At 44.3% G+C, this 13,455-nt stretch overlaps 1 protein-coding gene across 2 annotated transcripts in view; it reads left to right on the top strand.

The window, feature by feature from the left end:
- Window positions 1-13,455, top strand: part of LOC133419839 (signal transducer and activator of transcription 5B-like) — a 76,000-nt gene that overhangs the window by 19,642 nt on the left and 42,903 nt on the right. For both annotated transcript variants that reach the window (XM_061709300.1, XM_061709301.1), the window contains exons 6-8: window positions 10,200-10,330; window positions 11,570-11,721; window positions 13,190-13,345. In XM_061709300.1, the coding sequence (XP_061565284.1) occupies window positions 10,200-10,330; window positions 11,570-11,721; window positions 13,190-13,345 (439 nt within the window). The remainder of the gene's footprint in view (window positions 1-10,199; window positions 10,331-11,569; window positions 11,722-13,189; window positions 13,346-13,455) is intronic.

Below are 13,455 nucleotides of genomic sequence, written 5' to 3'. Positions count from 1 at the left end.
TTTTTCGTACGATTTTTCGTACGATTTTTCGTGCGTTTTTTCGTACGTTTTTTCGTACGATTTTTCGTACGATTTTTCGTACGATTTTCCGTGCGTTTTTTCGTGCGTTTTTTCGTACGATTTTTTGTACGTTGTTTCGTACGATTTTTCGTACGATTTTTCGTACGATTTTTCGTGCGTTTTTTCGTACGATTTTTCGTGCGTTTTTTCGTACGTAGAAACCGTTACCGTAGCAACCGCCCTAGCAACCAGGACCCTTTAGTAACCAGGACCCTTTAGCAACCAGGACCCTTTAACAACCAGGACCCTTTAGTAACCAGGACCCTTTAGTAACCAGGACCCTTTAGTAACCAGGACCCTTTAGCAACCAGGACCCTTTAACAACCAGGACCCTTTAGTAACCAGGACCCTTTAACAACCAGGACCCTTTAACAACCAGGACCCTTTAGTAACCAGGACCCTTTAACAACCAGGACCCTTTAGTAACCAGGACCCTTTAGTAACCAGGACCCTTTAGTAACCAGGACCCTTTAGTAACCAGGACCCTTTAGTAACCAGGACCCTTTAACAACCAGGACCCTTTAGTAACCAGGACCCTTTAACAACCAGGACCCTTTAACTGCCCTAGCAACTGTTACCGTAGCAACTTTTCCCTGCGTTTGTGCGTTTTGCGTGCGTTTTTTCGTGCGTTTTGCGTGCGTTTTTTCGTGCGTTCGTGCGTTTTTTCGTGCGTTTTTTCGTGCGTTTTTTCGTGCGTTTTTTCGTGCGTTTTTGCGTGCGTTTTTCGTACGTTTTGCGTGTGTTTTGCGTGCGTTTTGCGTGCGTTTTTTCGTGCGTTTTTTCGTGCGTTTTTTCGTACGTTTTTTCGTGCGTTTTTTCGTACGTTTTTTTGTGTTCGTGCGTTTTGCGTGCGTTTTTTTCGTGCGTTCGTGCGTTTTGCGTGCATTTTTTCGTGCGTTCGTGCGTTTTTTCGTGCGTTTTTTCGTGCGTTTTTTCGTACGTTTTTTTGTGCGTTTTTTCGTACGTTTTTTTGTGTTCGTGCGTTTTGCGTGCGTTTTTTTCGTGCGTTCGTGCGTTTTGCGTGCATTTTTTCGTGCGTTCGTGCGTTTTGCGTGCGTTTTTTCGTGCGTTTTTGCGTGCGTTTTTTTCGTGCGTTTTTTCATGCGTTTTTGCGTGCGTTTTTGCGTGCGTTTGTGCGTGCGTTTGTGCGTTTTGCGTGCGTTTTTGTGTGCGCTTTTTCGTGCCTTCGTGCGTTTTGCGTTCGTTTTGCGTGCGTTTTGCGTGCGTTTTGCGTGCGTTTTTTCGTGCGTTTTTTCGTACGTTTTTTCGTGCGTTTTTTCGTACGTTTTTTTGTGCGTTTTTTCGTGCGTTTTTTGTGCGTTTTTTGTGCGTGCGTGCGTTTTGCGTTCGTTTTGCGTGCGTTTTGCGTGCGTTTTGCGTGCGTTTTGCGTGCGTTTCACGTGCGTTTTTCGTGTGTGCGTGCGTTTTGCGTGCGTTTTGCGTGCGTTTTGCGTGCGTTTTTTCGTGCATTTTTTCGTGCGTTTTTTCGTACGTTTTTTCGTGCGTTTTTTCGTACGTTTTTTTGTGCGTTTTTTGTGCGTTTTTTGTGCGTGCGTGCGTTTTGCGTGCGTTTTGCGTGCGTTTTTTTGTGCGTTTTTTCGTGCGTTTTTTGTGCGTTTTTTGTGCGTGCGTGCGTTTTGCGTTCGTTTTGCGTGCGTTTTGCGTGCGTTTTGCGTGCGTTTTGCGTGCGTTTCACGTGCGTTTTTCGTGTGTGCGTGCGTTTTGCGTGCGTTTTGCGTGCGTTTTGCGTGCGTTTTTTCGTGCATTTTTTCGTGCGTTTTTTCGTACGTTTTTTCGTGCGTTTTTTCGTACGTTTTTTTGTGCGTTTTTTGTGCGTTTTTTGTGCGTGCGTGCGTTTTGCGTGCGTTTTGCGTGCGTTTTTTCGTGCGTTTTTTCGTGCGTTTTTTCGTACGTTTTTTCGTGCGTTTTTTCGTACGTTTTTTCGTACATTTTTTCGTGCGTTTTTTCGTGCGTTTTTTGTGCGTTTTTTGTGCGTGCGTGCGTTTTTGCGTGCGTTTTTGCGTGCGTTCGTGCGTTTTTCGTGCGTTTTGCGTGCGTTTTTTCGTGTGTTTTGCGTGCGTTTTTGCGTGCGTTCGTGCGTTTTTTCGTGAGTTTTGCGTTTTGCGTGCGTTTTGCGTGCGTTTTGCGTGCGTTTTGCGTGCGTTTTGCGTGCGTTTTTGCGTGCGTTTTGCAAGTGTTTGGCGTGCGTTTTGCGTACCTTTTTTTCGTACGTTTTTTCGTATGTTTCTTCGTATGTTTTTTCGTACGTTTTTTCGTGCGTTTTTTCGCACGTTTTTTCGTACATTTTTTCGTACGATTTTTCGTACGTTTTTTCGTACGTTTTTTCGTATGATTTTTCGTACGATTTTTCGTGCGTTTTTTCGTACGATTTTTCGTGCATTTTTTTGTACGTAGAAACCGTTACCGTAGCAACCGCCCTAGCAACCAGGACCCTTTAGTAACCAGGACCCATTAGTAACCAGGACCCTTTAACAACCAGGACCCTTTAGTAACCAGGACCCTTTAACAACCAGGACCCTTTAGTAACCAGGACCCTTTAACAACCAGGACCCTTTAGTAACCAGGACCCTTTAACAACCAGGACCCTTTAGTAACCAGGACCCTTTAACAACCAGGACCCTTTAGTAACCAGGACCCTTTAACAACCAGGACCCTTTAGTAACCAGGACCCTTTAACAACCAGGACCCTTTAGTAACCAGGACCCTTTAGTAACCAGGACCCTTTAGTAACCAGGACCCTTTAGTAACCAGGACCCTTTAGTAACCAGGACCCTTTAGTAACCAGGACCCTTTAACAACCAGGACCCTTTAGTAACCAGGACCCTTTAACAACCAGGACCCTTTAACTGCCCTAGCAACTGTTACCGTAGCAACTTTTCCCTGCGTTTGTGCGTTTTGCGTGCGTTTTTTCGTGCGTTTTGCGTGCGTTTTTTCGTGCGTTCGTGCGTTTTTTCGTGCGTTTTTTCGTGCGTTTTTTCGTGCGTTTTTTCGTGCGTTTTTGCGTGCGTTTTTCGTACGTTTTGCGTGTGTTTTGCGTGCGTTTTGCGTGCGTTTTTTCGTGCGTTTTTTCGTGCGTTTTTTCGTACGTTTTTTCGTGCGTTTTTTCGTACGTTTTTTTGTGTTCGTGCGTTTTGCGTGCGTTTTTTTCGTGCGTTCGTGCGTTTTGCGTGCATTTTTTCGTGCGTTCGTGCGTTTTTTCGTGCGTTTTTTCGTGCGTTTTTTCGTACGTTTTTTTGTGCGTTTTTTCGTACGTTTTTTTGTGTTCGTGCGTTTTGCGTGCGTTTTTTTCGTGCGTTCGTGCGTTTTGCGTGCATTTTTTCGTGCGTTCGTGCGTTTTGCGTGCGTTTTTTCGTGCGTTTTTGCGTGCGTTTTTTTCGTGCGTTTTTTCATGCGTTTTTGCGTGCGTTTTTGCGTGCGTTTGTGCGTGCGTTTGTGCGTTTTGCGTGCGTTTTTGTGTGCGCTTTTTCGTGCCTTCGTGCGTTTTGCGTTCGTTTTGCGTGCGTTTTGCGTGCGTTTTGCGTGCGTTTTTTCGTGCGTTTTTTCGTACGTTTTTTCGTGCGTTTTTTCGTACGTTTTTTTGTGCGTTTTTTCGTGCGTTTTTTGTGCGTTTTTTGTGCGTGCGTGCGTTTTGCGTTCGTTTTGCGTGCGTTTTGCGTGCGTTTTGCGTGCGTTTTGCGTGCGTTTCACGTGCGTTTTTCGTGTGTGCGTGCGTTTTGCGTGCGTTTTGCGTGCGTTTTGCGTGCGTTTTTTCGTGCATTTTTTCGTGCGTTTTTTCGTACGTTTTTTCGTGCGTTTTTTCGTACGTTTTTTTGTGCGTTTTTTGTGCGTTTTTTGTGCGTGCGTGCGTTTTGCGTGCGTTTTGCGTGCGTTTTTTTGTGCGTTTTTTCGTGCGTTTTTTGTGCGTTTTTTGTGCGTGCGTGCGTTTTGCGTTCGTTTTGCGTGCGTTTTGCGTGCGTTTTGCGTGCGTTTTGCGTGCGTTTCACGTGCGTTTTTCGTGTGTGCGTGCGTTTTGCGTGCGTTTTGCGTGCGTTTTGCGTGCGTTTTTTCGTGCATTTTTTCGTGCGTTTTTTCGTACGTTTTTTCGTGCGTTTTTTCGTACGTTTTTTTGTGCGTTTTTTGTGCGTTTTTTGTGCGTGCGTGCGTTTTGCGTGCGTTTTGCGTGCGTTTTTTCGTGCGTTTTTTCGTGCGTTTTTTCGTACGTTTTTTCGTGCGTTTTTTCGTACGTTTTTTCGTACATTTTTTCGTGCGTTTTTTCGTGCGTTTTTTGTGCGTTTTTTGTGCGTGCGTGCGTTTTTGCGTGCGTTTTTGCGTGCGTTCGTGCGTTTTTCGTGCGTTTTGCGTGCGTTTTTTCGTGTGTTTTGCGTGCGTTTTTGCGTGCGTTCGTGCGTTTTTTCGTGAGTTTTGCGTTTTGCGTGCGTTTTGCGTGCGTTTTGCGTGCGTTTTGCGTGCGTTTTGCGTGCGTTTTGCGTGCGTTTTTGCGTGCGTTTTGCAAGTGTTTGGCGTGCGTTTTGCGTACCTTTTTTTCGTACGTTTTTTCGTATGTTTCTTCGTATGTTTTTTCGTACGTTTTTTCGTGCGTTTTTTCGCACGTTTTTTCGTACATTTTTTCGTACGATTTTTCGTACGTTTTTTCGTACGTTTTTTCGTATGATTTTTCGTACGATTTTTCGTGCGTTTTTTCGTACGATTTTTCGTGCATTTTTTTGTACGTAGAAACCGTTACCGTAGCAACCGCCCTAGCAACCAGGACCCTTTAGTAACCAGGACCCATTAGTAACCAGGACCCTTTAACAACCAGGACCCTTTAGTAACCAGGACCCTTTAACAACCAGGACCCTTTAGTAACCAGGACCCTTTAACAACCAGGACCCTTTAGTAACCAGGACCCTTTAACAACCAGGACCCTTTAGTAACCAGGACCCTTTAACAACCAGGACCCTTTAGTAACCAGGACCCTTTAGTAACCAGGACCCTTTAGTAACCAGGACCCTTTAACAACCAGGACCCTTTAACAACCAGGACCCTTTAGTAACCAGGACCCTTTAGTAACCAGGACCCTTTAGTAACCAGGACCCTTTAGTAACCAGGACCCTTTAACAACCAGGACCCTTTAGTAACCAGGACCCTTTAGTAACCAGGACCCTTTAGTAACCAGGACCCTTTAGTAACCAGGACCCTTTAGTAACCAGGACCCTTTAGTAACCAGGACCCTTTAACAACCAGGACCCTTTAGTAACCAGGACCCTTTAACAACCAGGACCCTTTAACAACCAGGACCCTTTAGTAACCAGGACCCTTTAGTAACCAGGACCCTTTAACAACCAGGACCCTTTAACAACCAGGACCCTTTAGTAACCAGGACCCTTTAGTAACCAGGACCCTTTAGTAACCAGGACCCTTTAACAACCAGGACCCTTTAGTAACCAGGACCCTTTAACAACCAGGACCCTTTAGTAACCAGGACCCTTTAGTAACCAGGACCCTTTAGTAACCAGGACCCTTTAGTAACCAGGACCCTTTAGTAACCAGGACCCTTTAGTAACCAGGACCCTTTAGTAACCAGGACCCTTTAACAACCAGGACCCTTTAGTAACCAGGACCCTTTAGTAACCAGGACCCTTTAGTAACCAGGACCCTTTAACAACCAGGACCCTTTAGTAACCAGGACCCTTTAGTAACCAGGACCCTTTAGTAACCAGGACCCTTTAACAACCAGGACCCTTTAGTAACCAGGACCCTTTAGTAACCAGGACCCTTTAACAACCAGGACCCTTTAGTAACCAGGACCCTTTAACAACCAGGACCCTTTAGTAACCAGGACCCTTTAACAACCAGGACCCTTTAGTAACCAGGACCCTTTAGTAACCAGGACCCTTTAACAACCAGGACCCTTTAGTAACCAGGACCCTTTAGTAACCAGGACCCTTTAGTAACCAGGACCCTTTAGTAACCAGGACCCTTTAGTAACCAGGACCCTTTAACAACCAGGACCCTTTAGTAACCAGGACCCTTTAGTAACCAGGACCCTTTAGTAACCAGGACCCTTTAACAACCAGGACCCTTTAGTAACCAGGACCCTTTAGTAACCAGGACCCTTTAACAACCAGGACCCTTTAGTAACCAGGACCCTTTAACAACCAGGACCCTTTAGTAACCAGGACCCTTTAACAACCAGGACCCTTTAGTAACCAGGACCCTTTAGTAACCAGGACCCTTTAACAACCAGGACCCTTTAGTAACCAGGACCCTTTAGTAACCAGGACCCTTTAGTAACCAGGACCCTTTAGTAACCAGGAGGCTTTAGTAACCAGGACCCTTTAACAACCAGGACCCTTTAGTAACCAGGACCCTTTAGTAACCAGGACCCTTTAGTAACCAGGACCCTTTAACAACCAGGACCCTTTAGTAACCAGGACCCTTTAGTAACCAGGACCCTTTAACAACCAGGACCCTTTAGTAACCAGGACCCTTTAACAACCAGGACCCTTTAGTAACCAGGACCCTTTAACAACCAGGACCCTTTAGTAACCAGGACCCTTTAGTAACCAGGACCCTTTAACAACCAGGACCCTTTAGTAACCAGGACCCTTTAGTAACCAGGACCCTTTAGTAACCAGGACCCTTTAGTAACCAGGAGGCTTTTGACACTGTAGATCAGCATTTTACTGCACAGGTTAGAGCATGTTGTTGGGATTAAAGGGACAGCTCTATGTTGGTTTAAATCATACCTATCTGACAGGTTCCAGTTTGTTCATGTACATGAGGTTTCTTCAGAACAGTCAAGGGTCTGTTATGGTGTTCCGCAGGGTTCAGTGCTAGGGCCTGTTATGGTGTTCCGCAGGGTTCAGTGCTAGGGCCAATCTTGTTCAGTTTATACATGCAGCCGTTGGGAAGTATAATCCAGAATCACGGCATACACTTTCATTGTTATGCTGATGATACGCAGCTCTATTTGTCTATGAAGCCGGATGAAACAGAACCGTTAGTTAAACTTCAGGCATGTCTTAGGGACATCAAGGACTGGATGTCCAGAAATTTCCTGCTTCTAAATTCAGATAAAACAGAGGTTATCATTCTTGGTCCAGAGCATCTTAGGAAGGGATTAGATGGTGTTGCGATGGCTTCCAGTGCAACTGTGAGAAATCTTGGTGTTATTTTCGATCAGGATTTGTCGTTTAAACCATATGTCAATCAGGTTTGTAAAATAGCCTTTTTCCATCTCCGTAATATTGCAAAGATTAGGAAAATCCTCTCACAGAGTGATGCAGAAAAACTAGTTCATGCGTTTGTATCTTCTAGACTAGATTACTGTAATGTGTTGTTAGCAGGATGTCCAAGTAATTTGCTGAATAGGCTCCAGCTGATCCAAAATGCAGCAGCACGAGTACTGACAGGAATTAGCAGGAGAGACCACGTCTCTCCAGTATTAGCGTCGCTCCATTGGTTACCCGTAAAATTTAGAATCCAATTTAAAATTTTATTACTTGCGTATAAAGCCCAAAACGGCTTAGCTCCGCATTATTTGCAAGACCTGATAGTGCCTTATGTTCCTGTCAGAGCTCTCCGTTCTCAGAGTGCAGGTTTACTTGTAGTTCCTAGAGTATCTAAATGTAGATTTGGAGGGCGGGCGTTCTGCTATCAGGCGCCACTACTATGGAACCAACTTCCAATCTGGGTTAAGGAGGCTGACTCCACCTCCACCTTTAAAACTAAACTTAAAACATTTCTGTTTAGTAAAGCCTATAGTTAGTGTTTAGTAAACCTCTAGCTGGTGTTGGTAAATCTCTAGGTAGTGTAAACTTTAGTGTGTCAGAGTCGCTCCTGTGGTTTCTTGTGCTGGCCCCCCCCTTCTCCTCCCTTTTCTCTCTTTTGTCCATGTTGCAGCATCCTTTGCCGGACACCGGAACCTGCAGGTGGTCGTGGGTGGCTTGTAGCTTGCATTACGGAGCACAAGTCTTTCCCCGACCCTGCACCCCAACCTGGGACTTGCTGATTGGGCCGGAGCTTCGGGAGCTGTGTGCTGGCCTGCGGTCCCCACCCCTGGTCATCCCGTTGCTGCCCCCCCCTTCTCCTCCCTTTTCTCTCTTTTGTCCTGCAGGTGGCCATGGGTGGCTTGTAGCTTGCATTACGGAGCACAAGTCTTTTCCTGACCCTGCACCCCAACCTGGGACTTGCTGATTGGGCCGGAGCTTCGGGAGCTGTGTGCTGGCCTGCGGTCCCCACCCCTGGTCATCCCGTTGCTGCTTCCACCTGCCTGCTGTGCTGTTGCCGTCCCTGACCCACCAGTCTGGCCCTCGGCAGGAGGGTCCCCCCTGATGAGCCTGGTCCTGCTCAAGGTTTCTTCCCTCCTAAAGGGGAGTTTTTCCTTGCCACTGTTTGGCTTAAGGTTTTTCTCCCACTAGGGGAGTTTTTACCTGCCATTGTTTATGTAATAACTGCTCGGGGGTCATGTTCTGGGTATGGGTCTCTGTAAAGCGTCTAGAGACAACTCTGTTGTATTAGACGCTATATAAATAAAATTGAATTGAATTGAATTGAGGACCCTTTAGTAACCAGGACCCTTTAGTAACCAGGACCCTTTAACAACCAGGACCCTTTAACAACCAGGACCCTTTAGTAACCAGGACCCTTTAACAACCAGGACCCTTTAACAACCAGGACCCTTTAGTAACCAGGACCCTTTAGTAACCAGGACCCTTTAACAACCAGGACCCTTTAGTAACCAGGACCCTTTAGTAACCAGGACCCTTTAACAACCAGGACCCTTTAGTAACCAGGACCCTTTAACAACCAGGACCCTTTAACAACCAGGACCCTTTAACGTTTATTCGTGCGTTCGTGCGTTTTTTCGTGAGTTTTTTCGTGCGTTTTGCGTGCGTTCGTGCGTTTTTTCGTGAGTTTTACAGACAAAGATTTCACCAGCGCTGTTATGAAGCAGACCCGTTAGACCCGTTAGTTAGACTTCTTAACTGTCAGCTGTTGCCGGTATTTTGGTCCGTCACTTAAACGGGTCCGACTAGGAACTAAAACAAAAACGCCAGAGGGCGGAATACACAGATTATTACCAATTCCTTCGCCCCATAGTAACCTAAGTAAATATGGGACCCATTTTTCAAAAGCCACAAACCTTCTGAACATTCTGACACCAAAATGGACATTTAAGACCGACAGATTAGGAGAAAATGAACTTTGTTTGAGACCTGTCTCTGTCTGAGCAACACACTCTCACCAGATTTGGCTCTCATCGTTTTCCCATCGGATAAAATGAAGTTTAAAAATAATATAAAACTTGCTTCTTTGCTTAATAATACTGTTATTTTTATTATTTAAGTATTTTTGGAAGAAAGTTGTACTGTATCTAGTGTTGTATGTTCCAAAACGATGTGGGGAGAGGGGCGGCCACGCCCACTTAGGAGACCGGAAGTGAGGTCAGAGGGGCGACCACGCCCACTTAGGAGACAGGAAGTGAGGTCAGAGGGGCGGCCACGCCCACTTAGGAGACAGGAAGTGAGGTCAGAGGGGCGACCACGCCCACTTAGGAGACAGGAAGTGAGGTCAGAGGGGCGGCCACGCCCACTTAGGAGACAGGAAGTGAGGTCAGAGGGGCGGCCACGCCCACTTAGGAGACAGGAAGTGAGGTCAGAGGGGCGGCCACGCCCACTTAGGACACAGGAAGTGAGGTCAGAGGGGCGGCCACGCCCACTTAGGACACAGGAAGTGAGGTCAGCCCCCCCCCAGCCCAGCAGAGCGGTCTGTCCTCCCTCCCCCCCCCTCAGTGACCTCTGACCTCTCCCCCCCCAGCCCAGCAGAGCGGTCTCTCCTCCCTCCCCCCCCCCTCAGTGACCTCTGACCTCTCCCCCCCCAGCCCAGCAGAGCGGCCTCTCCTCCCTCCCCCCCTCAGTGACCTCTGACCTCTCCCCCCCCAGCCCAGCAGAGCGGTCTCTCCTCCCTCCCCCCTGGTACCAGGGTTGACCTCTGACCTCTCTCCCCCCCCAGCCCAGCAGAGCGGTCTCTCCTCCCCCCCCTCAGTGACCTCTGACCTCTCCTCTCCCCCCCCAGCCCAGCAGAGCGGCCTCTCCTCCCTCCCCCCCCTCAGTGACCTCTCCTCTCCCCCCCAGCCCAGCAGAGCGGTCTGTCCTCCCTCCCCCCCACCGAGAGGTCCCAGAGAGAGTCCAGTCTGCAGAGCAAGAGGAACACGGTGGAGTCCTGGCTGACCCGGGAGGCGGCTACGCTGCAGAAGTACCGGCTGGTAAGAACCATAGGGGGGGGCAGGTACCAGGTCTTACCTGGGGGGGGGGGGTCTGACGTGGGTAATAATTAATAATAATTAATTAATAATTATTAATTATTATTTATTCCCAGGACCTGGCGGAGCATAATAAAGTTTATTATATTATTAATTATATTATTATTAATTATTATTTATTCCCAGGACCTGGCGGAGCATAATAAAGTTTATTATATTATTAATTATATTATTATTAATTATATTATTAATTATTCCCAGGACCTGGCGGAGCATAATAAAGTTTATTATATTATTCATTATATTATTAATTATTAATTATCACCAGGACCTGGCGGAGCATAATAAAGTTTATTATATTATTAATTATATTATTATTAATTATTAATTATTCCCAGGACCTGGCGGAGCATAATAAAGTTTATTATATTATTAATTATTAATTATTCCCAGGACCTGGCGGAGGATAATAAAGTTTATTATATTATTTATTATATTATTATTAATTATTAATTATTCCCAGGACCTGGCGGAGCATAATAAAGTTTATTATATTATTATTATTAATTAATAATTATTCCCAGGACCTGGCGGAGCATAATAAAGTTTATTATATTATTATTATTAATTATATTATTACAGGACCTGGCGGAGCATAATAAAGTTTATTATATTATTAGTTATTAATTATATTATTATTAATTATTATTTATTCCCAGGACCTGGCGGAGCATAATAAAGTTTATTATATTATTATTAATTATTATTTATTCCCAGGACCTGGCGGAGCATAATAAAGTTTATTATATTATTAATTATATTATTATTAATTATTATTTATTCCCAGGACCTGGCGGAGCATTATAAAGTTTATTATATTATTAATTATATTATTATTAATTATTATTTATTCCCAGGACCTGGCGGAGCATAATAAAGTTTATTATATTATTCATTATATTATTAATTATTAATTATCACCAGGACCTGGCGGAGCATAATAAAGTTTATTATATTATTAATTATATTATTATTAATTATTAATTATTCCCAGGACCTGGCGGAGCATAATAAAGTTTATTATATTATTAATTATTAATTATTCCCAGGACCTGGCGGAGGATAATAAAGTTTATTATATTATTAATTATATTATTATTAATTATTAATTATTACCAGGACCTGGCGGAGCATAATAAAGTTTATTATATTATTATATTTTTATTAATTAATTACCACCAGGACCTGGCGGAGCAGCACCAGCAGACCCTCGTCCTCCTGCGGAAGCAGCAGAACCTGATTCTGGACGACGAGCTGATCCAGTGGAAGAGACGGCAGCAGTTAGCGGGAAACGGAGGTCCGAGTGAGGGCGGGCTGGACGTGCTGCAGTCCTGGTGAGTAGAACCGGGCCAGAACCGGGCCAGAACCGGTACCAGAACCGGGCCAGAACCGGTACCGGGGGTCCGAGTGAGGGCGGGCTGGACGTGCTGCAGTCCTGGTGAGTAGAACCGGGCCAGAACCGGTACATGTCCCAGCCCGACCCCTGACCTGTCCTCTACTCCGGTGGTTCCCAACCTGGGGTCCGTGGCCCCCGTTTAGCTTTTTTTCTTGATATTTCGCTTTTTTTTTCTCTAAATTTATCTTTTTTTTCTCTAAATTTCGCTTTTTTTCTTGAAATTTCCATTTTTTCTCGACATTTTGCCGTTTTTTCTTGAAATGTTGCTTTTTTTTCTCGAAATTTCGCTTTTTTTTCTCGAAATTTCTCTTTTTTTTCTCTAAATTTCGCTTTTTTTCTTGAAATTTCCATTTTTTCTCGACATTTTGCCGTTTTTTCTTGAAATGTTGCTTTTTTTTCTCGAAATTTCGCTTTTTTTTTTCTCGAAATTTCACTTTTTTTCTCGACATTTTGCCATTTTTTCTTGAAATGTTGCTTTTTTTTCTCAAAATTTCTCTTTTTTTTCTCGACATTTCGACTTTTTTTGCACGCATGAACTTTTTCGACGAAATTTCGACTTTTTTCTCGAAATTTCGTCTTTTTTTTTCGACATTTCGCCTTTTATCTCGAAATTTCGTCTTTTTTCACACGCAGAAACTTTTTTCGCCGAAATTTTGACTTTTTTCTTGAAATTTCGCTTTTTTTCTCGAAATTTCGTCTTTTTTTTCTCGACATTTCGACTTTTTTTGCACGCATTAACTTTTTTCGTCTAAATTTCGCTTTTTTTTCTCGAAATTTCGCTTTTTTTTCTCGAAATTTCGCTTTTATTTCGTCGAAATTTTTACTTTTTTCTCGACATTTCGCTTTTTTTTTTCTCTAAATTTCACTTTTTTTTCTCGACATTACGCCTTTTTTTCTCTAAATTTCGCTTTTTTTTCTCGACATTCCGACTTTTTTCACACGCACAAACTTTTTTCGCCGAAATTTTGACTTTTTTCTCGAAATTTCGTCTTTTTTTTCTCGACATTTCGACTTTTTTCGCACGCACAAACTTTTTTCGTCTAAATTTTGACTTTTTTCTCGAAATTTCGTCTTTTTTTCTCGAAATTTCGCTTTTTTTTTCTTGACATTTTACCTTTTTTCTCGACATTTCGACTTTTTTTGCACGCATGAACTTTTTTCGTCTAAATTTCGCTTTTTTTTCTCGACATTTTGCCTTTTTTTCTCTAAATTTCGCTTTTTTTTCTCGACATTCCGACTTTTTTTGCACGCATGAACTTTTTTGTCGAAATTTTGACTTTTTTCTTGACATTTCGCTTTTTTTCTCTCGAAATTTCGCTTTTTTTTCGCGACATTTCGCCATTCTTCTCAAAATTTGGTCTTTTTTCGCATGCGCAAACTTTTTTCTTCTAAATTTTTACTTGCAGGTGCGAGAAACTGGCCGACCTGATCTGGCAGAACCGGCAGCAGATCCGGCGCTGTGAGCACCTGACGCAGCAGCTGCCGCTGCCCGGACCCATGGAGGAGTTACTGGGGAAGCTGAACGCTGATGTGACCGACGTCATCTCCGCCCTCGTCACCAGGTAGATACCACTTTATACCAGACTACCGTAACCATGGAGACCAGGTTCAGACCAGTCTTATACTGGACTACCGTAACCATGGAGACCAGTCTTATACCAGACTACCGTAC

This window comes from Cololabis saira, chromosome 19 (genome assembly GCF_033807715.1).
Source record: "Cololabis saira isolate AMF1-May2022 chromosome 19, fColSai1.1, whole genome shotgun sequence".
NCBI lineage: Eukaryota > Metazoa > Chordata > Actinopteri > Beloniformes > Belonidae > Cololabis > Cololabis saira.
The sequence above is the reverse complement of the archived record's forward strand: the minus strand, read 5'-3'. Positions and strand labels throughout refer to the sequence as shown.